Source organism: Lipophrys pholis (genome assembly GCF_963383615.2).
Source record: "Lipophrys pholis genome assembly, chromosome: 11".
Classification (NCBI taxonomy): domain Eukaryota; kingdom Metazoa; phylum Chordata; class Actinopteri; order Blenniiformes; family Blenniidae; genus Lipophrys; species Lipophrys pholis.
In genome coordinates, this window is record NC_137631.1 from 13,388,308 (window position 1) to 13,410,943 (window position 22,636).

The 22,636-nt window shown below is 39.7% G+C and overlaps 3 protein-coding genes across 4 annotated transcripts; all 3 read right to left on the bottom strand.

Annotated features, from left to right (window-relative positions):
* Positions 1 to 733: 733 nt before the first annotated feature.
* On the bottom strand, positions 734 to 9,340 carry sqor (sulfide quinone oxidoreductase). Of its 2 annotated transcripts, none has more exons than XM_080475219.1 (10): positions 9,267 to 9,340; positions 5,894 to 6,098; positions 5,320 to 5,490; positions 5,135 to 5,188; positions 4,859 to 5,053; positions 4,549 to 4,758; positions 4,184 to 4,367; positions 3,382 to 3,449; positions 3,105 to 3,283; positions 734 to 3,010 (listed from the first exon to the last, which is right to left on the bottom strand). In XM_080475219.1, exons 2-10 carry the CDS (start codon positions 6,089 to 6,091, stop codon positions 2,953 to 2,955), a joined length of 1,317 nt encoding a protein of 438 aa, XP_080331345.1. In that variant the 5' UTR covers positions 6,092 to 6,098; positions 9,267 to 9,340; the 3' UTR covers positions 734 to 2,952. The 2 variants fall into 2 exon arrangements, with proteins under 2 accessions (XP_080331345.1, XP_080331344.1); XM_080475218.1 differs by having other exon boundaries at positions 9,142 to 9,303.
* Positions 9,341 to 9,547: 207 nt separating this feature from the next.
* Positions 9,548 to 17,079, bottom strand: LOC308117079 (sulfide:quinone oxidoreductase, mitochondrial-like). Its single transcript, XM_080475731.1, has 10 exons — positions 16,966 to 17,079; positions 15,269 to 15,473; positions 14,707 to 14,877; positions 14,522 to 14,575; positions 14,246 to 14,440; positions 13,936 to 14,145; positions 13,571 to 13,754; positions 12,070 to 12,137; positions 11,758 to 11,936; positions 9,548 to 11,673 (listed from the first exon to the last, which is right to left on the bottom strand). Exons 2-10 carry the CDS (start codon positions 15,464 to 15,466, stop codon positions 11,616 to 11,618), a joined length of 1,317 nt encoding a protein of 438 aa, XP_080331857.1. The 5' UTR covers positions 15,467 to 15,473; positions 16,966 to 17,079; the 3' UTR covers positions 9,548 to 11,615.
* Positions 17,080 to 17,565: 486 nt separating this feature from the next.
* galk2 (galactokinase 2) lies at positions 17,566 to 22,636 on the bottom strand. The gene is made up of 10 exons (XM_080475730.1): positions 22,380 to 22,636; positions 22,216 to 22,304; positions 21,274 to 21,397; positions 21,072 to 21,165; positions 20,814 to 20,960; positions 20,536 to 20,634; positions 20,176 to 20,328; positions 19,743 to 19,953; positions 18,953 to 19,154; positions 17,566 to 18,102 (listed from the first exon to the last, which is right to left on the bottom strand). The coding sequence occupies exons 1-10, from the start codon at positions 22,427 to 22,429 to the stop codon at positions 17,895 to 17,897; spliced, it is 1,377 nt and encodes a 458-aa protein (XP_080331856.1). The 5' UTR covers positions 22,430 to 22,636; the 3' UTR covers positions 17,566 to 17,894.

Sequence of the window (22,636 nt, forward strand, 5' to 3'; positions counted from 1 at the left end):
AATGAATTGTGATAATTATAGTTATAAAAGATAAGAAAAACCTCTGATCTTGTGAAAAAATCTAATATTTTTAGGCATTGTAGTTTAGATTAGGACATTTTAATAGACTTAGCCTTCCTGAAACCATTGCAACTTCTGACCTGACAAAACATTTTGGAGAATTTTGAACCTAACAGTTCAATTGGCTGATTTAATAGCTAACATGACCATCACTGTATTGATCAAATATTTTAGTATGACAGGCCACATTTTGAATGACCTAATAAGTCACAGATATGACTGTCCAATGAACTCGCTGTCACTGTGTTTCCATGTCTGAGTTGACTTTCTTGTCTCTATACCTCAGTCTTTTCCTGTGGGGTCTCTATTTGAACTGGTCACAGAAGCTGGCTGTATACTCTCTTATTGCAGACCGTGAGCATGCATATCAGGAGTGGTTTCCACTTCAAATGTGCAAACAGCAAACCCAGTGTCCCATTTAATTTATTCTACAAAGTTTGTTCTTCAGCACACAAACTGATGAGCAGATCGACAGTAAAAAAAATAAAATATATATTATCAGCTTTGATTAGAGGAAAATAAGTCATATTAGAAAAATAACTCTCAAAATAGTTCCCAAACTGATCGAATACTGTATTTGTAATAGTTTGCAATAATCCGTGAAGGTAACATAATATTAGAAGCCAGTAGGGGTCACTATATGAACAGTGTTTGTGAGCTCTGACTTGCAAGTGGTGGTGGTGGTTTGCCAGGAGGACCATTTTTATTCTTTAAATATGAAATTTACATACAAAAATACAAACTGCACTAAAAGAAAATCAAGCATATGAATCACTTGATTTGCTGATACAGGAAAGGAAAAGCTGAAACATTCTCTCTTGATTGTGATGTTAAAACACAAACGTGCAATACCCAAAAGGATGACCCGTTGACCTCTGACCTGATTGAATTTGCTTTGAACAAATGAGAATAAACATATCTCTGACTTTTTTAAGATGGACATATTCAAATTATCGCAGGAACCTAAAAACACGGCTCAGAAAATTGGAGATTTCAAAGACCTTTTGCGATTTAAGCTTGGATGCAGGTAAAAATTAATTACGCCGACTTAGGCCTGTGCCTGTGCAAGGCCATTGAGGGGACCAGATCTCAGACGAAGCCCAGAATCCCCTTTTAAATAAGGGCTCAATTTCCAAAATGAGAATATGCATAAAAACAGTGCAGTGCTGGATTTACTGATCAAATACATATGCGTTGCACTGTATATGCCATGGAGCATGTCATTTGCTGTATTTCAATTCAATTATATTCAACTTTATTCATATAGCACCAAATACAATAAAGTCATTTCAGGACATTTTTACAGAGAAAGTTGCAAGTCGATATGAATAAAATGTCATATCGACTGTAATGCATGTTATGAAGTCAGATCAAGTTACTGGATTTGTGATTGAAGTACCACAAAGCTTCTTCTTAGTTGGTGATGTCTTCCACCATTTATTGAAATACAGGTTTGTTCAAAGGTTCTTATCTGGTTCAGAAAATCGCTGTCAGCGAGCCGTTATTCTGCAGCCAACCTTCCGAGACAGAACAATGTTTACAAGCATACATGACCTTATCTACAATATGCAACTGAATGATTGGTCTAGGGGAGTAGCTGTGGTTTAGACTTGGCTCTTCCTTCGTTGGTGGTCAGGCTGGTCCCAGCCTCTCGCCACAAACCTTTTCAGACTGTGAGGTCGAGCTAGTACCTTGTTACTTTTCCACTCTGTGACCTTAATTAGCCTAAGCTGCTTCTCTTACAACATGTATTAACTCTACATAGGCTGCACCTTAACAGGGTTAATGCTTCTGACCCAAATATGACCTCAGGTGCCTTTACAGTGTTGTTAGCACATGAAGCATTAATGTCCAAGTTAAAAATCAGTTGTGGAAAGGAGGTATGCAGCCACCTGAGGCTCATCAGGGGCTGAATACTTCCATCTCCCGGGAACGTGGGACATAAAAGGCAGAGCACAGAGGAAGGAGAGCTGGTTAGCCTGGGACGGCAACAGCTCAACAAGAAGGACTTAATGGATGAGAAGGCTGCAGCAGTGGGGTGTTTTGGTGTTTGGACTAATAAAATGGTGAAAAAGGAAGCTATGTGCGCTTCTGTGTGTCCGGAGAACCCAGAAGTACAAGGGTCTCCTGTTACATTCATTTAAATCAATTGTCAACACGGTTTATGAACTCGCTCCAATGCTTTGTATAGCAGGCACGGGATAGTGACAGCGTTTACATCTCCGTGAGTCCTGGACAACTTGTGGATACCCCCTTGGCCTGACTGAACAGTGATTCTTCCTACTGCTGGCTCAGAATGAGGAAATACAACATGATGCAACAGTGGATGAAGACACCTTGGACAGGTAGCCATTCCAACACAGAGGCCTTTGGGAAATTCTAGGTTCAGGCATTTTGTTTGGAGTGTGTGAGGGAAACCAAGAACCTAGGGAAAACCCAAACACGCAGTGGGAATACAGGGAAACTCCACACAGGATATAAGTTAATTTTGGACAAAGGATGCGTGATCTATGAGCAAATCTCATTGGAGAAATGTATTGGCTTTGACGAGTACGCTTAACACAACAAAATAAAATAAATTCAACAAAACATTATTCTTTGCTCCTACCTATTTGTTTCACAGCCTGGATAATGCCATTTAACAAGCTAGAATAATAATATAATCTTGCCCATGAAAAGTTAAGTGTATATTTCATTGAAGTGATGGAAATCTATGAATATCTCAAAAACAACATCTAAAAAGTATTTAAAACCACTGTCAATATGAAAAAACTTTAATAGCTTGATTCAGCAAGTACAAAAGTGATTTAGCATGAAAACTATCAACTGCTCCTTTTCCAATACATGAGTAAGTAAATGTTGGCTCTTAAGATGCACATAGCTGGTGAACTTTCATTTCATCCCCAGGTGAAGGAGTTTCCTGTAAGGTCCTGGTCCACCCCACAGTCCCCTGATGGCAGAAAAAAGAAAAAAAGAGAGAAATTTGGCAGCTGCTCAGGAAAACTCTGGTAATACTGAATAACAACACACAACTGTGTACATACCGGAGAAGTCCATGCCAGTAGAGGTGAGGCATCACGTCGGCTTTCATGTGATACATCAACCTCCTTTCTTTTGCTTGGTTGATGGGAAACGTTTCCAGTGGTTGTCCGTTATAGTCAAACTCTGCCAGAATCACTGTGTTGTAGCTTGTGACCAGAGGGCATGACGTGTACCCGTCATACTGTCAATAAAACATAAGAAATCAAAAATCCCGAGTGTTTTTATTCCTATTTCTGAAGCAAATATATCAGTCATATTTAGTGTTCATGAAACGCTTACCTTTTTATCTGGCTTCTCATTTTTCAGTATTTTACTAATAGTTCTGTTTAAGATAGCAGACTGCGCAGCTATAAAGAGAAAACAAAGAATTAACTTCCTGTTCTTGCCTCAATTCCACCCAGGATGTTTTCCCCCCCCCCCCAAGTTCTGCATTTTGGATATGTGGACATCTTAATGTTGTAGATGCGAGTAAAAATGGACTTCAGTGAAGACAGGAGTGTGACGCTGCGGGGATGCTTGTCTGTGACAAAGTACGTCAAACCTGAGGTGAGACAAAATGTCGCTCCTTCCAGAAAGATCCTTAATAAAAACCTGTACCACAAGTCAAAACAACCCTGGAGGGGCTTCAGTCTAGGTCTCAGCCTGGACATATGTTGAAGCATCATTGGACATTTTCAAGTTTTAATAGCTACCAATGGAGGAGGAGCATCTTCCAGAACAGTTTGTGGCCATCGGTACGCGATGGCATGTCTAAATGGGTGATTGTGGCTGACAGTCCAAAGTGCTCCAGGACTGCTGAAGCAGTGAGAATACTTCAAATAAGTGAAGTCCTAATACTATAACGGGGGTAACAACAAAAAACACCACTTGAAATGGCAAAACCTTATCATCTGGAAAGGGTGTGGTCTATGGTGTCATTGTGTTGCGTAAAAGTGCTATTTTGCAATACATGTGCTATGAGTACTGGATTACAAATCTATAAAGAACAATCATGAAGTACAACTTTGAACTGTGTGCAGGAACAGTGGACTTCCCAGCAATGTGCTGAAGCAATGTTCGATTTGATGACATAGTTACTAACCGACAGCAGCACCAGTTTTGGCAGTGGGCAGGCTGGTACAGTCTCCAATCCCAAATACGTTGGGATACTTCTTATGCTGGAGGGTGTCTTTGTCCAGATCCAACCAGCCGGCTTCATCTGCCAGTGGACTGCCTTTAATCACCAAATTGGGCCCCATTGGTGGCGTCACATGAAGCATTTCATACTGATCAAAAGAAGATAAAAACAGGTTACACACTGGAGCAATTTATTCCAAACAGGTCAAATACGTTCACGTAAAGTGCAATATCTAGTTGTTCAGTTGTGCCTGTGTATTTCACAGAAGGTTTAGAATTAGCTGATGATGGCTAAGATTGAGAGTGGCTGTTTTCACTTGAAGTTATTACCTCAAACACTTTGGTTTCACCTGGATTGTCAAGATTTTCAAACACAGCTTCTTGCTTGTCAGCCCGCACTTCAATCAGGTTATGCCTGAGGTTCACTTGTAGGTCACAACGTTTCACAATTTCCCACAGTGACTCGGCATATTTCTTGATTCCGAACAGCACAGGCAGCGATGTGTTGTAAATCACATTGGCCTTCGCCCTTTTTCCTGTCTGGAAAAAGGACCATGAAGTCACTCTCCTCAAATTAGGCATACCAAGTTTGATTTTGCAAACTACACTAATACATTGTTTAAACGGTCAGTGTAAGTACCTTTCTGAGATAGGCATCTGACAGATACATGATCTTTTGTGGAGCTCCGGCACATTTCACTGGCGTATTTGGAAAACTGAACACGGCATTGCCCTCTTTGAAGTCCTGCAGTGCTTTCCACGTTTTCTCCACAGTCTGGATTGAGTAGTTTGACCCAATCTTTGGATGCTCAAAGCCTTCTGGCAGCCCCTTGATCTACTTATAAGAAGAAAATACATTTCTCCACATGTCAATAAAGTCACAGACAAACACTGAAAGGGAAAGCAGTGATTTTACCTTCTCATAATGGAGTTGAATACCGAGGGCCACAATCAAATATTCATAGGAGATCTGTAAGAGAGAAAACAAATCCGATGATATGAAAAATGTCCAGCATCATACAAACACTCAATGACAAACCAGCACATGCTGAAATGTCATAACTTGATAATATCACAAACTGAAAGATAGTGCAAACACACCTCAGTCCCATCGTCTGTGCGGACAGTGTTTGTGTCTGGGTTTAGTTCCTGAACCTTGGATTTCACCCACTGCACCCCTGATGGCATAACACTGGCAGTGGTACGACCAGAGGAAGCTAGTGTTTTTGCACCGGCACCAACCAGGGTCCATATCGGCTGATAGTAGTGCATCTGACAGTGACAAGAAAATCTTATGGACGACAGGCATTGCATGACATAAAATCATGTTCATGAATGAAACTTAAGACTGGAAATGAAGAAAAACAATGGGATCACAAGCCACTCTATACCAGTACACTGGTATAATATAATGTCATCCAGTGCAGCAGTTTTGTAATTAAAAAGACAGTGTTTAGCATCGCTTGATATGGTCTAAAAGTTTGTATTTTAAGTATAGGTGAACATGTGATTTCAGTTTGCAGTATTGTTGAGGTGAACTGAAATCTATCCCTTTGGCTTGGATGCAAAACAAATAAATACCTTTTTAAAACACAGTTTCAAACAGCCACAGTGAACATGTGTACCAGATGAAGTGGCTGTGACGTGTATAGGAATATACACTAAATGATTTTACCTCACTGGGCTCCACAACGGCCACATTCTCAGCTCCAAACATCCTCTTCATCCGTGCACTCATTGCAATGCCCCCACTTCCTCCCCCGAGAACAAGCATTTTGTAATGCTGCTTGGCAGAGACATGGCTGCTTGTGTGCAGATGAGATACGACGTTGCCGGTTGAGCGACACGTCCTGAGACGACACAGCGCAGCCATTTTGGACCTGGAGCATGAGGACGAGAGGTTATTGGTAAAGAATCATTGAATGATGCTCTTTGGTTTAAACACATTAAAGCTGTCGACGATATAAACTCCTTGTTTTGGTCATGATAAAATGAGGAAGTTCAGCTTTTTAATGGCAGTGGGCTGGACACATTATTGTACTTACTATACTGTAATCTCATACACACCTTGTACTCATTCATTTCAGGACATCTAGTACTTTCAATCTTGTTCAAAAAAGTTGAAATCATTTATAATTGGACTACAGATCCTGTTGATTGAGTATCTAATCCTCACATTGGAAACTCACCAAACAGTTGGAAATAAACTAAACCAACTTTTAAAAAGTCAAAGATATTCTAAGACTCATTTCTCTAACTCTAGTGGGGGACTCTGGTATGCTTTATGAAAACTGTTATTATCAAGAAAATCAGACCGTAACAATCTACTGGAATAACAGTTGAAGTGGATAAAGTTGAAAGTGAAAGTATAGATCTGAAATCTGAGCCGAAATGATGCTTGTTTTTCCAGATTTTTACAAATCACCTAATATGTTACCTGTGCTTGGGTTATTACATATGTCTAAAATATGCTTTAAAAAAAGAAAGAAAGCGTTAACTGCCTGCAAGTATGAGAACAAGTTTGATGACACTGACTCATAAAAAAAGGGAAAGATCCTTAACAACACGGCATCTATAAAACTAGATGGTTGATAGACGTTGGTTTATAGACGACTGACAGATATGGATTATAAAATACTTGCTAAATGATAGTTGAACAGGTACAAAGGCTGTCTTCAAAATAGTGCATATACAGATTAAGTAGGTTTGGTTTAGTGTTGATCTTTAGCAGATAACAGAAGAAGACTTTTACTTGTTACAGCCCTCTCGCTGTGGAGAAGATGCCTTTGATAGAGTTGAGCTCAAAGTATTCATTGTGTACATTTTATATAGGTAACAGTACATTTCTAAACACCTTCAACCAGCACAAAATAATTAAAGGTTTGCATTGCATTTTGTCTGTATGAGATGTTTTACATTATGAATGAAACCTGTTCAAAATATTCTAATCTTTAGGTTAAATTATTATAAAATTTTACTTATTTGCCTTTCATGAGAGACATCAACTCGGGTTGAAGCCAAACTGGAAAAATATAAGAGGTGTTTTATCTTTGATTATTATTGTTGGTTGCCAGGTCACATCTGAATAATAAACACCACTGACAACATTCAACAGAGAAGCTGTTTTATAACATACATAAGGTGCTCTACATGTTGGGACAAGTAGTTTGACAAAGATTTTTTTAACAGATTAGAAACTCAGCCAACAAAACTCGTGCAACCTGCTGATGTCAACAAGCAGTGGAGTTATGCATCTGAAATGCATTCAGGCAGGTTACGTTGGACCGGTACTCAAGACGCTTCTATCAGAATCCAGGCCCAAACGTTTTGTAGTTCGGTCAAATTGGCATGACATTTACAGAATCGGACTTCCGGCATCAATAACTCTTTCACAAAACATCCTCAATACACAAACAAAACCTCTTTCCCATCGATGTGATGTGGACAATATGCTACAAGCTCATTTTCATCAAAAGTATCGGTCTTTTTGGCAGCAGAAATAACATCGTTCTCTAAAGCCTCTTTTCCACTGCGCAGTATGTGTCAGTACAGTACGCTATGGTACAGTACAAGATGGATTTCCCACTGACTATCATTGTGGATGGTACCAAAAGTACTGTACCCAACCGTTACCATTTTTCGTCACCCTTCTATTGGGGTATCCGGCACTACAGAATGGGTCCAATAAAAGCGGAGCAAAACACAGCCGTCTGCTGACTGGTCAGTGATGTACATCATTCTCTGCAAACCCACGGTATTTAGAAATCTCATCTTATGAATACTCTGTTGTTGTTTAGATACTCCACTTTGCTCACAGTGGTTGTTTCGTTAACTTCCGCATTGGCCCCAAGGCTGAGACTACTGTTGTGTAATGATGTCACATTCCTGTGTCTTTCACAAGCCCTCCTACATTTTAACCAAAACTCTTTGTGGAGGGACCGTGCAACAGAGTTGGGTCTGGGTACGCTTTTCTTTACGGTACTGTCCCGTCACATTCCGTGCAGTGGAAACGAGGCTGACAAGCAGTGGGTAGTGTGACCAGAGCACAGGGACAGTCTGCAAATTACAAACCTCCGCAACAACAAAGACAAATACTATAAAAATATCTAATGACATCACTGGTATTCGCTGCAGTGTCACCAGAATCAGTGCAGCCATGACTTGTGTCCTGCTGTTCATACAACACTGGGTTCTTTTTTCAGAAAACCATTATCTCATTAATTCAGAAAAAAGTCGAATTTTTTTAAAAATGTATTTTGTCTCATAATGAGATAATTATCTTGTTGATTCAGAAAAACAGAGCCGGATTTTATTTTTCCATTTGAATGCCATATGCTTCTGTACAATGTTACATGATTTCGGTAAAATTTATTAGTTTGCAATATTTGCCTCGTCATGACATACACGGCCTCTGATTGGCTCGTCAGTTCTCGTGCTGCGCAGTAAACATGGACAGTAACCATTCAAGTCAGGAACGCAGCTAGTGCGAGCCAATCGGAGACGGACTCACTCGTCTTGGCCTCATCAGAGTGGTGCATCAGGTGGGATTTTGAAGAGGAGGTAGGGGAGCAACACTATTCCTGGAGAACCCGTACTGCGTATTTTAGCTCTCTCCCTGCGTCAACACCCGAATCTAACTATTCGGTCATCAGTAAGCACATAGAGCCCAATAATTAGCCTGTCAATGCAATCAGGTGTGTTGAAGCAGGGAGAGAGCTAAAAACACACACAGTGGGGTTGGGCTGGCACCACTGCGGAATGCCGACTAGAAAATAACTGCGTATACCCACGTACACCCTGGACTTCTACACTACTGGGTAGAAACTAGGAAGGACACTCCTGCGAGTCACCATTATTACAACTAAGTGCAGCCACACCTATCAGTAACGTCCACGGAAAAGACACTTGCATAATAGCACCGACCTGGACCACCGGTGCGCTGAGACCCCCGTTTCACCGTCGGCTCAGCTCAAAACACAGAACAGGTCCGAGTAAAGTCCCCCCCGATCAACGTCAGTCTCCAAGAAGTCGAGACTGGCACTGCTTACCCGACGTGACCCAGCTTTAGCTGCCCCGCCCGCTCCTGATGCTCACCGGGCGGTGCTTGTGTTGAAATCGAGAAATGTCCTATGGCTTTCTCACGCTCATTGGGCTGGTTAGTCGTTGGACCAATCAGAAGCGACCATCCATACCGTCAGATAAAGGTCATGACTTTATCAAAGTTGATGAAACAACAGGAGATATTGTCTTTCAGATTCGCAGCTTCCTATCTGCTGTTCGAAAGTTCACTGCACATCTCCCCAGAGAAATTAACACTTTACAGGTTTTAGGGGTTGTTAACCCAGAATACCCAGTTATATTTTTATTTGGGAGTACAATAAAGTCAGTAAGATGTTTGCCCTATGCTCACTTGAAGCCCCGAGTAAATTAGTTCAACAAATAACATGATTGGAGTTTTAATAAAACATTTTTTTCAATGAAACATCTCTGACCTCACATCTGTTTGTATTCATCCATAATCAATGTAATTAAGATTTAATGTTACATTGAAAAATTTGAATACTATTGTAGTTAATTAGATGTTTTTCGAAAAAACAAACAAAAAACAAACAAGTATTGAAAAAACCCAGAGCATATTAGTCACAATAATAGCGTGCGTTTATAAAACAATTGGAAAATATAATCTTACTAAACATATTTCAAGGACTCGAATTTAGAAAATGCAAACATCATAAATAAAAACCCCAAATCTCTTGAAATATCTCATTATGGTGAAACGATTCTGAATTAAAGAATAGAATAGAAATATTTTATAAATCCCAATGTAAACAAATGTCTGTGAGCTATCGCTCCCTAGTGTACATCAATGGTATTGCGGCTGCGTTATAGGAGATCATTTGCAGGAGGCCCATAAAAAAACAGTTTCATTTAGTCACAGAGATTGATGTCACAATAAAAATATACACATACGTATTTCTTTTAGAAAATCTCAAAAATTATTTGTTCAATTTTCAAAAATGCCTTGAAAAATCCTTTTGTTGTAGATTTTGTTTTACAAACTAATGTCAATTTAACAAAAGAAATAAGCTATAAATTCGGTAAAGATAATGATTGCATCAATATTCACAACCCTTCAAGTGCATACTTAGTGGATGTACCTTTGGCTGCAGGCACAGCATCATATGTGAATATCATATGGCACATGTGCACACTTGAATTTGTCATCATTCTTTGCAAAACATTCCAAGTCTCTTTGAGCTATTTCTTTCCAAATCTCCCATAAAATTCTGGATTGAAAGAGGTTTGAGTTCTGACCTTGTTTCTGCAGAAAATTCCCCTCGTTCTTCAACTATTAATCCGTAGCTTTTGTTGTATGCATGGAAATGATGTCTTATTAGAAGAAAAACAATTTTTCTAGTTGTATTTCTCTTGCAGACTGATTCAGATTATCCTGGAGAATCTTGCTCCCCAGTACTGCCTCCAGTCTTTATGAATTGGCTGAGAGCAGAAAAGAGGAAGGTTTTCCGGGATACTAGTTATGATCACTGTCTGATTTCTCTAGTTCTTGGTTCTAATAAACCTCAACAACAACACAAACACAGTAGCTTAAAGGGACAAGTGCCACTAGAAACTAGTGAGTATTTATTGTTAATTTCTTTCAGAAGTGTTTAAGTTTGGTGTTCATACTTGTTTCAGCTTTGGTCCCAGAATAAGCTGATGAAGCTGAAATTTACCAATGTCTACAGTTTAAACCAGTTTTGAATGCTACTGCATGAAATAACGTCTGTCCCCTTGGGGGGCCATGACAGAAAATATTTGAGAACCACTGCCCTATATCAATGAGTAGCAGTTATCAATAGAAAAGAAGGGGATTGTGTGTTATTTTGGGTAAAATTATGGTTGATTACTGAATCTTACATGATACTGGAGTTATGAAACTTCAGAAAAGCCCAATGGAATCTGCCAGTGGGGATTTGGTGATACTGGAAATGTCCTGGCACTGCAAAGTATGCTCAACACGACAAAGTAAAAAAAAAAAAAAAGAGACAACATTAAATATTATTCTTTGCCCCTACATAATTCTTTCACTGTGTAGATAATGCCATTTCATGTAATCTCAAAATAATTAAAAGTCACGATTAAAAGAAATTACAACGGCTTCTCTCGAAGTAAAGTTATTGAAATCCATGATTTACTCAACAAACAAGTGCAAAGGGGAGCTTCAATGATCACTGATATGTAAATATTTACACTAACTTGGTCCAACTTGACTCGATAGTCAGGTAAGAACCTAACTTAATCTTAGGATCATAGCAGGACAAACATCAAGTGCGGTTTTTTTCCACGCCAAGTTTCCGTAAATGTTGGCCCTCGACATGCACAGAGCTGGTGAGATTTCATTTCATCCCCAGGTGAAGGAGTTTCCTGTAAGGTCCTGGTCCACCCCACCGTCCCCTGATGTCAGAGAAAAAAAGAGAAATTTGGCAGCTGTTGTGAAAAACTCTGGTAATAGTGAATAGTGAACACGTGTGTACATACCGGAGAAGTCCATGCCAGTAGAGCTGAGGCATGAAATCGGCTTTCAGGAGATACATCGACCTCCTTTCTTTTGCTTGGTTGATGGGAAACGTTTCCAGTGGTTGTCCGTTATAGTCGAACTCTGCCAGAATCACTGTGTTGTAGCTTGTGACCAGAGGGCATGACGTGTACCCGTCATACTGTTAACAATTAAAATAAAAAGAAAGAAACCCTAATTATGTATATATGCATTCTTCAAATAGACTGCTTTCGTTTAATATATATTTCTGAAGCAAATACATCAGTCATAATTAATGGTCATAAAACACTTACCTTTTTATCTGGCTTCTCCTTTTTCAGTATTTTACCAATAGTTCTGTTTAAGACAGCAGACTGTGCCGCTAAACAGAGAAAACAGTTTTACCTCTTGTTTATGCCTCAATTCTGTCCAAGATCATTAAAAAAAAAAAAACAAAACAAACTATTCACACCGGTGTTGCATTGCGGTTCGGTGCACACTGCTGCGTGATCAATTCTGTCGAGAAATTGACTCATGAAATAATTATTGTAGTGCTGCGGGAAAGCTTCTCGGTGAAAAAGACATTAAATCTAACCTGAGGTATGAAAAAGAAATAAATACAGGAGCTCGATTAAAAGTTGCACTAGAGACTTAGGATGATGCTATCCCTTCAGCACAACAGTCGCTGTGCTCACATGGTCACTTTTCTGTCTATTTGATTGAATAGTTACTGATTGATGAATCAGATTTTCTTGTTTCCATGGACACCGAATAACAGGATCAGGTTGGTGTGCAGGTTCATTTGGACCCCATAATGCTGTGATGTTTGTGACACGACCCTCCACCTAGTATACAAGACACATTGGGCTGAGAAAAATATAAATACATCGAATGGGTTTACAAAATTCGGGAGGCTTTTCCAACATGTGATGGGCTTTTACAAAATATCCCAAAGAAAATCTAAACAAATAAGCTACTTTAACATTTCATCAAACTGCCGGTTCCTCTCACTCATGTAATTAAATGTTTTTGAAATAAAGGCGTCGCTGCTCGACTTGATATCACCGTCTGTGATAGTCATCTGGTTAACCGAGCTAAACAATGTGGTTGCATGATTTTACTCTCTGTTTTAAGGGCCTGTTTACCCCTTTTTTATTTGGTTATTCACTGCAATTGTGAAAATCTGTGTTGCTCTACGATACATTTATGTTTTTAATATGAGATTCTGGAGAGGTTGTGATTTTGTCTGTTTTCTTTTTATTGAATTGAGCGTGTCCACACCCAGCTTTTCCCAAAACACCAGAAGTATTGATTTGTCAAATCAAGATTAAAAACACTGAAGGAAAATTATTTGTAACTCCATTCAGAAAGAAGCGTTGTGTCCTGCATCGACAGCTTTGCCGCCTCTGATCGTTTGTTGTTGTTTTTTGTTTAGTGTAAAACCCTGTTTATGAAATGTTATGCAGTGATATACATAACAGACAAAAGCACAACAAAGTCTTGATTAATCTGGTAGTTAATCTGATGTTGATGTACACATAGCTACTGACAAACTGAACACTGGGGGGACTTCAGGGTGAGTCTCTAGTGTCCCATTTCCTGTTTTCGCCTCACGGAACATCCTTCTTGCACTGTCCATATGTTGAAGTGTTCATGGACATTCCGATCACAAATGACCCCACAATAGAGAAAGAGCATGTTGGAGGCAGCCTTTGCCATTACTATGCAGAAAATACCTCTTCAGACTTTGAACTGTGTGCTTAAAGACATCCCGGTACTGTGCTGAGGCAATGTTCAATCTGACCAGTTACTAACCGACAGCAGCAGCAGTTCTGATTGTGGGCAGGCTGGTACAGTCTCCAATCCCGAATACGTTGGGATACTTCTTATGCTGGAGGGTGTCTTTGTCCAGATCCAACCAGCCGGCTTCATCTGCCAGTGGACTGCCTTTAATCACCAAATTGGGCCCCATTGGTGGCGTCACATGAAGCATTTCATACTGATCAAAAGAAGATAAAAACAGGTTACACACCGGAGCAATTTATTCCAAACAGGTCAAATACGTTCACGTAAAGTGCAATATCTAGTTGTTCAGTTGTGCCTGTGTATTTCACAGAAGGTTTAGAATTAGCTGATGATGGCTAAGATTGAAAGTGGCTGTTGTCACTTGAAGTTATTACCTCAAACACTTTGGTTTCACCTGGATTGTCAAGATTTTCAAACACAGCTTCTTGCTTGTCAGCCCGCACTTCAATCAGGTTATGCCTGAGGTTCACTTGTAGGTCACAACGTTTGACAATTTCCCACAACGAGTCGGCATATTTCTTGATTCCGAACAGCACAGGCAGCGATGTGTTGTAAATCACATTGGCCTTCGCCCTTTTTCCTGTCTGGAAAAAGGACCATGAAGTCACTCTCCTCAAATTAGGCATACCAGGTTTGATTTTGCAAACTACACTAATACATTGTTTAAACGGTCAGTGTAAGTACCTTTCTGAGATAGGCATCTGACAGATACATGATCTTTTGTGGAGCTCCGGCACATTTCACTGGCGTATTTGGAAAACTGAACACGGCATTGCCCTCTTTGAAGTCCTGCAGTGCTTTCCATGTTTTCTCCACAGTCTGGATTGAGTAGTTTGACCCAATCTTTGGATGCTCAAAGCCTTCTGGCAGCCCCTTTATCTACTTATAAGAAGAAAATACATTTCTCCACATGTCAATAAAGTCACAGACAAACACTGAAAGGGAAAGCAGTGATTTTACCTTCTCATAATGGAGTTGAATACCGAGGGCCACAATCAAATATTCATAGGAGATCTGTAAGAGAGAAAACAAATCAGATGATATGAAAAATGGCCAGCGCCATTCAAACACTCAATGACAAACCAGCACATGCTGAAAGTTCATAACTTGATAATATCACAAACTGAAAGATAGTGCAAACACACCTCAGTCCCATCGTCTGTGCGGACAGTGTTTGTGTCTGGGTTTAGTTCCTGAACCTTGGATTTCACCCACTGCACCCCTGATGGCATAACACTGGCAGTGGTACGACCAGAGGAAGCTAGTGTTTTTGCACCGGCACCAACCAGGGTCCATATCGGCTGATAGTAGTGCATCTGACAGTGACAAGTGAAAGTTGTGAGCTGCGTCATTCAGAATCATGCTTTTGAGTGAAATAGAAAACTTGGAACAATCAATGTGATCGTACACTGGTATAATAGAATGTATTCTAGTGGGGCAGCTTCACCAAAATTTGCTATACTTACAAAAAAAATGTTCAGCATTGCTTGATATGGTCAAAAAATAATTTGGAAAATAGTTTGAGGTCATAGTTTACAATATTTTTGAGCTTAACTTGAATACAATTCTTTGGTTCAGATACAAAACTCAACACAAATGCCTTGATAAAAACAAGACCTGTAGACGAGTTTCAAGCAGTCACAGTGAACATGTGTACCAGATGAAGTGGCTGTGACGTGTATAGGAATATACACGGAATGATTTTACCTCACTGGGCTCCACAACGGCCACATTCTCAGCTCCAAACATCCTCTTCATCCGTGCACTCATTGCAATGCCCCCACTTCCTCCCCCGAGAACAAGCATTTTGTAATGCTGCTTGGCAGAGACATGGCTGCTTGTGTGCAGATGAGATACGACGTTGCCGGTTGAGCGACACGTCCTCAGACGACACAGCGCAGCCATTTTGAACCTGGAGCACGAGGACGAGAAGTTATTGATAAAGAATCATTGAATGATGCTCTTTGGTTTAAACACATTAAAGCTGTCGACGATATAAACTCCTTGTTTTGGTCATGATAAAAGGAGGAAGTTCAGCTTTTTAATGGCAGTGGGTTGGACACATTATTGTACTTACTATACTGTAATCTCATACACACCTTGTACTCATTCATTTCAGGACATCTACTTTCAGTAGAGCCCAACTGTGTAAATGTTAAATGATTAATAGATTTCACTTATATAGCACTTTACTTTTCCACTGTTTCTGCTGTCCCCAAAGCGTGGTACATTGTTTACCACACTCACTCATTCACACATCAGTGGCGACAGCTGCAATGCAGCTGTATAGTTTATCCACTGGGAGGAATTTGAGGTTCAGTGTCTTGCTCAAGGACACCAATGCCGAGCCACAGCCACCCAGGTATCATTTATAATCGGACTACAGTCCAAGTAAAGAACACAGTCACATATGTGACGTATAAATATTATCAGATCCTGCCGATTAGATACTTAATCCTCACAGTTGAAACTCACCCAATAGAACACAACAAACCTTTCTCACAAAAATGAAAAGATAATAGCGAGTGTAGTTAGTCTGATTTGAGCTCTCAGAATGGACAAATCAGATTAACATAAATATATTTAAAAAAAAATAATAATAATGCAGAGCTGTCATCAAGACCGAATCTCTCCAGATTATAGCTAAAGTCCCATTCATGCCGAACACTGTCTGCATTATTTCAAAAAGTTAATTTTGGTGGAACTCCAGACTTCCAGTGTTTTCATATCAAAAGTTATTGTGAGCAGATGATCCATAATCACTCAATGATGTTCGCTGATTTTAGATCCAGATTTGGTTATCAGATTTAGTCGTTTACAAAAACCGCGGTGACATAATCTTACTAAGGTTGTTATAAATTAAAAACACACAAAAAACTGTCAACTCCCTGCAAACATGAGAAGTTTGATTACATTGATTCATTAAAAAAGGAAAAAGTCAACACACTGATGAACTAACCTCGCTGAGTAATGTAGATGCTGAAATACTGGCTAAACAATTGTTGATAAGGAAACAGACTTCGAACAAGTGCACATCCAGACTCAATTTATGGCAAGTTTATTGTTATCAATATATCAGCAAAAGGCTGACCTGCAATAAATAATTTTATCATGCAATAGCAGCAGCTCCCCTTTGTGCTGTCAGCTTGTTTTACTAGTCTGTTTGGTTAAACTTACACAAATCCAGTAGTTAAACATGCTTTAATAAATACTTACAAAAATGATTTTTTTTTAAATTTGTGTAAGAGATGTTGATGTGATGTAAATTTCAATAAACAGATATTTTAAAAAAAAAAAAAAAAAAAAAAAAAAGATTTTTTTTTTCCTTTAAAATGATTGTTTTTGTACACTAGTTATGACGGCACAAACTGTGACGTAGACATAGAACAAGACAGACCACAGACCTGGACCTCAGGTATGGTGAAATCCCCCTTTTGATCAGCTCAGATCAAACAGGAAAGTTTCTGCTCGCCTCCGTTTCTCTCTCTGTCCCCAAGAAGTCTGGACTGGTGTTCCTCATTCATAAACTTTACTGCTCGGGTAAAAAAAACAAACACACACGTCCAGAGGGGCGTGTTAGGGGGCGTTATCCCAGCTAATAGGTCACTCTTTAATCAACAAGGTCAGGTTATGTTGGAGACTGTTGTGCAAGCTCACTTTGACCGTTTCCAGTTGTGTAAAATGTGAAAAGATTGTCAAATTGTTCTGTCCGATGTCTTTTGCAGTTAGAGAAAAAACAAAAAAGACAGATGAAGCAATCCCTAATGTGAGTCGCAGCAAAAGCTTTTAGCTGTTATTAAGAAAATAAAGTATGTTGTCATGGCATATGGAAATTGATTGCCACTTTATAACCTGCAGACTGGCGACCTATCCAGGGTGACTCCTGCACTCGTCCATAGTGTGATGTAGTGTTACATGTGAGGTAATGACAAAAGGTTTAAACTGGTCCAAATCATACTATTCTAGTGATAAACATGGAAAAACAAACAAAATAAATTTGCATATTCAGAGTTGTTTGGCATTTTTTAATGTTACTTTCAAATCGATAAAAAAAAAGACGCATACAGGACCAACATATTGCCAGAAAAGTAGATTGAGATAAAGTGAAAATTAGTTGATTTAATCTTGTAATTACAAAAATCTTACCATTGTTCTTTTTAGAAAATGAAAACAGTGGCCCTCATAATCCCAGCATAATCTGTAGTGATTTCATAAGTGCTTTTCGTCTCAATTCGAAGATCATTCACTATTCTAAAATAGATTTAGTCTCCTCTGTACGTAAGTATTTCTGAAAGAGAATGACTTCGGTACGAGCAGATTCAGATGACACATTTCACTCTTCAATAAAAAGTGCAGCTCCACCACCCGGCTTCGAAACAAATAAACTCTGCTTCTCCATTGCTGCTCGCCGTGGGTCACAGAGGTAGTACGCATCTCTGACAGCTTTCAGGAACGACTCCACCTTCTCACTGGAGACCATGGAGACAGCACATCCTCCCCATCCGGCTCCTGTCAACCTTGAACCCACAGCCCCCGACTTTCTGTGGCCAGAAGAAAGAACACAGAGCCAGCATCAGCACAACACTCCAACACCTGCTTTCAACATGGTAATCCTGAGCATATCCGTGTGTGTGTGTGTGTGTGTGTGTGTGGTATGAAAATATGAAGAGCATAAGAATAATGCTGCATCCATAAAAAAAAAAAAAAAAAAAAAAGAACTTGCAGTTTGTAAGATTTCAGTAATACCACTTTTGTCCACTGGGTGGCACTGGAGCGCGATCTCATAAATGTACTGCGATATAAATCAAATGTACAATACTATTTGGTTTACGAATGACAATTACAATAATTGGTGTGCATTTAAACTTGCCTCTTTAATTCACACAGTAACAGTTAAAGTATTTCTTAGAAATCTTGAATTAAATCTTTAAGTAGCAAATCCTCATGTTAATTATTGTCCACAATATTAGTTGACCAGCAGTTAGTAACTATCTACTTCTCTTCAGTAATTGTTTTCTTGTCAAAATCTTTACTGCACTGTTGATGTGGATGGTTTTGCTGGCTTCCCCTAATGTGTATTTGAGGTACATCATGTCTCTCCATGTCTGGTTTATATTGTATATCGATTATGGTAAAATAATGCCTTGAAATTTCATATGACTGAGTGTAATTTGCTCTTTTCACATATTGTTTAACAGGGTTTTAGTGTGTTATATATATATATATATATATCAATAAACATACATGCATACATGTGCAGAAAAAGTGAACAAAGTTTTGAACTTCAAATAGCCATTATGTTCTATAAATCTCTCTGAAAACCAAAAACACAAAAAATATATTCACAAGTTCTGTCTCAATAATAAAACTTGCAAATCCGTCTTTACTCACAGGCAGATGTCCACCAATTGGTCCAGTTCAGGGCAGCTGCACTCGTATAGGTCTCTGCAGCTTGCGTGGCTCTGGTTCATCAGCTCTCCCAGCAGTTGGATGGAATCACCAGCTCCAGAATCGCAGACGCTCTTAAATCGTTGCACCCGCGCAGCTTCACTGTAAACATGCTTGGCTCGCTGGTAGAGCTTAAAGTGCATCACTGTGGAGAGGAATGAATGAAAAGGGGAGACCCATCACTCCATCTGCGTGACGACAACCACCGAGCCAAACCTTAGGTGTTTTTATGATGGTGTCAGCAGTTGCCTGCTGAGGATTCACAGATGGTGCCATCTCCAAAATTCAACATAGTGTCATTCAGACATGTTAAACACCCAAAGGAATAACATTTGTATATCGGGTCCTGAAGGATTCATCTGGAGTCAAGCAAGTTTCTTAGGCAAGAGAGGGAAAAGAATAAAACTAAATTCATAGACAGGAATGAATGAATAGCACGTATGTGTATGTAGTGGTAATGAACCACTGTGGTGTAAAATTGCCCCTCAATGTGAGTGTGTATGATTGTCTGTCTCTCTTTGTTGGTCTTGTGATGAACCGGTGTACCGGTGTTTGTTCTGGATGAAGTGAACAATAGGGTCAAGACATTAATTAATAACCAACCTTTAAAAAAAATCTAATTCATTATCAAAATACTAACCAGATCAGGCTCATGGCTACAAACTGACCACTCCACAGTGTGGCCAACTGGACTTGTCGGATCTAAACATACCTACACAGTGCCGTGACTTACAGTTCTGAGTGTTAGCGCTCAGCAGGTCCGTTGAAAACTGCTCCGAGGTGATGCCCAGCACTTTGCATATTTCCTCTCTGCTGTACGGCTCGGGATGCAACACCTCGTCCACAAGAGCCAGCATCTCCTCCAGAGAGGCCTTCAGCTCCGTCTGAACCTGAGCCAGCTTCAAGAACATGCTCGATTCCAGACCTCTCGCCTTTGCCAGCATCTGAATTCATATCCACCAAAATGAATGAATGAATGAATTGTAAGTGGTTCATATTTAGTGTGAAATCAGCACAATATTTACAAAGTTGCAACTTAATTTTTTTAAAAAGTGCACAACAAAAATTCCCTTGAGCAAATAGCTTATGTTTCAGGCAAATACAATCAGATCATTTTCTCAGTGAAGCAACATATTGAGGTGGATTTTAAACAAGCATGACGGTACCTTTGTGGCAACGCGACACTCCACCACACGGATGTTGAAGTGCGATGAAGCAGCTTTGTTCATTTCTACGCAACAGTTCGAGATAACAAACACAGCTCCATCTGGTAGCTTGACATCTGTGGCTCGCAGGGGCTGGAACTCGATCAGTTTGGCCTGGCACAAGATTTAAATAGTTCAAGATAAACAAGTTCTTCAATCAACATTTATACCACTCCAGCGAAGTCACTACCACTGTAGGGGCAAAGCAAATCTTCAACCTGTACACTACATTTTGTGGTACTCCTTGTGGAAATATCACTTCTCAAGCAATTACACAAGTGGACACTGGTCAATGATGTCAATTAGAGGACAGCTACGTACAGTTCCTTCCTCTGCCAGGAAGGATATGGACTGATCCATGCCCCCTCCCTCTGTGCCGATGTAGCGCTCACATTTGGCACAGATCTCAGCCAGAGCCACCTGCAGGGATACAAAGGCTTTTTTTAGCCAAACATAAACCCTTTGACATGAGTCATGTCTGACATTCTGACCCATTGGGTTATTTTGTGGTGACTGAATAATCTCTACTGATTTAAAGTACTGATAAAGAAAAGAGCATGATGTCTCTAAATTACACATTGAATTGGTGGAGCTTTCACCTTGGAGAGGGACTTCTTATTTGCCTCCATTGTAACGAGGCCTGAACAACAAACTAAGGCACTTGAACTGGACAGGCCCGAACTTGGAGGGATGGTTCCTTCCACGAGACACGACATTCCTACTAAACGATCCATCTCAAATGTCTCCTGTGAAAGCAAAACACACATAATCTTCAATAAGATGATATCACATCAACAAATACAGTTTTACTTTGAAGATTATGCACCTTCATTCAGATGAGAATATGCACATCTTACCTGGATACCTTTAACTCCACAGAGGAAGTAATAATGCCACTTTGGATTGTCTCTGTCAATGGCAATGTCTTCGGAACAAGACACTTTGTAGTCTCTGCAAATTGACAACTGGATTAATGATGCTTTGCATGTTTACGCTTGTGAACGTCTCACATATGTAGAAATCAAATCACTGTAATGATCCTAAGTATTGACATCTTACTTGAACTGAGGATTTGTGTTGGCAAGGCGGATTGTCCCCGAACTGTTCACTGACACTGCAGCCACAATACTCTGCTCAATGGCCATTGGAAGCACAGAGTAGCCACAATAATCAATATGCTCTCCTGTTGAATTGGAAAATATTTACAAATGTGACCATGTGTAAAAATAATCAATTTTAGAAAACTAATTGTACTCACACAGTTTGGTAAATTAAAGCAGCAGCCAGTTGGCCAAGCTCATTGTTACCGATGGCCACATACAGAAGTCTATCCCAAAGGCTGGACCATTAATGAGTTCTGAAGTGTATCAATGAAATTGTCTAAAATCTTCTGCACTTTTTTGCTATGTTGGTCACTGGCAGATATCTTCTTTGATTTGCCTTTTGTTGAGAAGCTAAGTTGTTGAAATGATCCTGTGTTAAAATGCCAAGCTACAACACAGATCAGGTTTCATCAATTGGCTGAATTTAATTATATTTACTGAATGAGCTGAGGGCCAATCACAAATGACATCAAGCTGCAGTTCTTCTAACAACTCTGATTTAGAGGCTCTATAAAAGCTTGATACTTTGTGGATTGATACACGTATGAGGACACAAATGCACAGTTGTGACTAATGGCATTAAAAACTAAATGCTGGCTCCTCCTTGCTTGGATCACGTAGGACGATGGATCCATATTTCTTTTTTACTGGTAGTGTCGGTGCATCTAAAGACAAAAAATTTTTTAACAAATGGGCCATAAAAATAAATAGGCTATTATGCTTTTCAGTTTAAATACTGTAGAATTAACATTAAATTATATTCCAGTTTTGGAGATGCACCGGTTTAGTATTTTAACGTAGTTGCGGTGGTATTATTGGGATACCCAATGGCTAACCAACAGATTTGGCATTAAAAAAACAACAACGCCACGTCAATTTAAACATGAAATGAATGTACCTATTAGATTGACTCTTCCAGGTGCACATGCAAAGAAAACGGGTGATTCTCCATACTTTGCTTCAAAAGCCGTTTTCAAGTTTGTCAGCCTGTTAATGACAAAAGTAAATACAAATCAGGAACTGTTGCACAAACAAGTTTCTGCATATGTTGGCGTGACTCACCTTGCATTTGCTCGAATGGCAGTCTTGATCCTGGGAGGTGGAGTGGCCATTTCTCCCGGATTCAAAATGATTGTGAACGGAGCTCTCAGACGGCGGCGCTGGCCGCGATCAGATGACTGTCACAAGGGGAAGCAGGATGGGAAACTGCTTAATCTGTGCAGTTTCTATCTGAAACAGACAAACACTTCCCGAAAGAGCCAGGTGGCCGCTTCAAAACACGGAAGCGTGTGAAAGAGGGGCGGGTCCGTCACTTGTCC

Coding starts and splice junctions, on each gene's coding strand:
- sqor (XM_080475219.1), bottom strand. CDS start 6,091: ATGGCTGCGCTGTGTCGTCTCAGGACGTGTCGCTCAACCGGCAACGTC. Junction 5,491..5,893: donor CCGTTGTGGAGCCCAGTGAG/GTAAAATCATTT, acceptor TGTCACTGTCAG/ATGCACTACTATCAGCCGAT. Junction 5,054..5,134: donor TTCAACTCCATTATGAGAAG/GTAAAATCACTG, acceptor TCTTATAAGTAG/ATCAAGGGGCTGCCAGAAGG.
- LOC308117079 (XM_080475731.1), bottom strand. CDS start 15,466: ATGGCTGCGCTGTGTCGTCTGAGGACGTGTCGCTCAACCGGCAACGTC. Junction 14,146..14,245: donor CAGATGCCTATCTCAGAAAG/GTACTTACACTG, acceptor TCCTTTTTCCAG/ACAGGAAAAAGGGCGAAGGC. Junction 11,937..12,069: donor AGGAGAAGCCAGATAAAAAG/GTAAGTGTTTTA, acceptor AATTGTTAACAG/TATGACGGGTACACGTCATG.
- galk2 (XM_080475730.1), bottom strand. CDS start 22,429: ATGGCCACTCCACCTCCCAGGATCAAGACTGCCATTCGAGCAAATGCA. Junction 21,398..22,215: donor TGGAAGAGTCAATCTAATAG/GTACATTCATTT, acceptor CCAATTCAACAG/GAGAGCATATTGATTATTGT. Junction 20,635..20,813: donor ATAAGAAGTCCCTCTCCAAG/GTGAAAGCTCCA, acceptor GTATCCCTGCAG/GTGGCTCTGGCTGAGATCTG.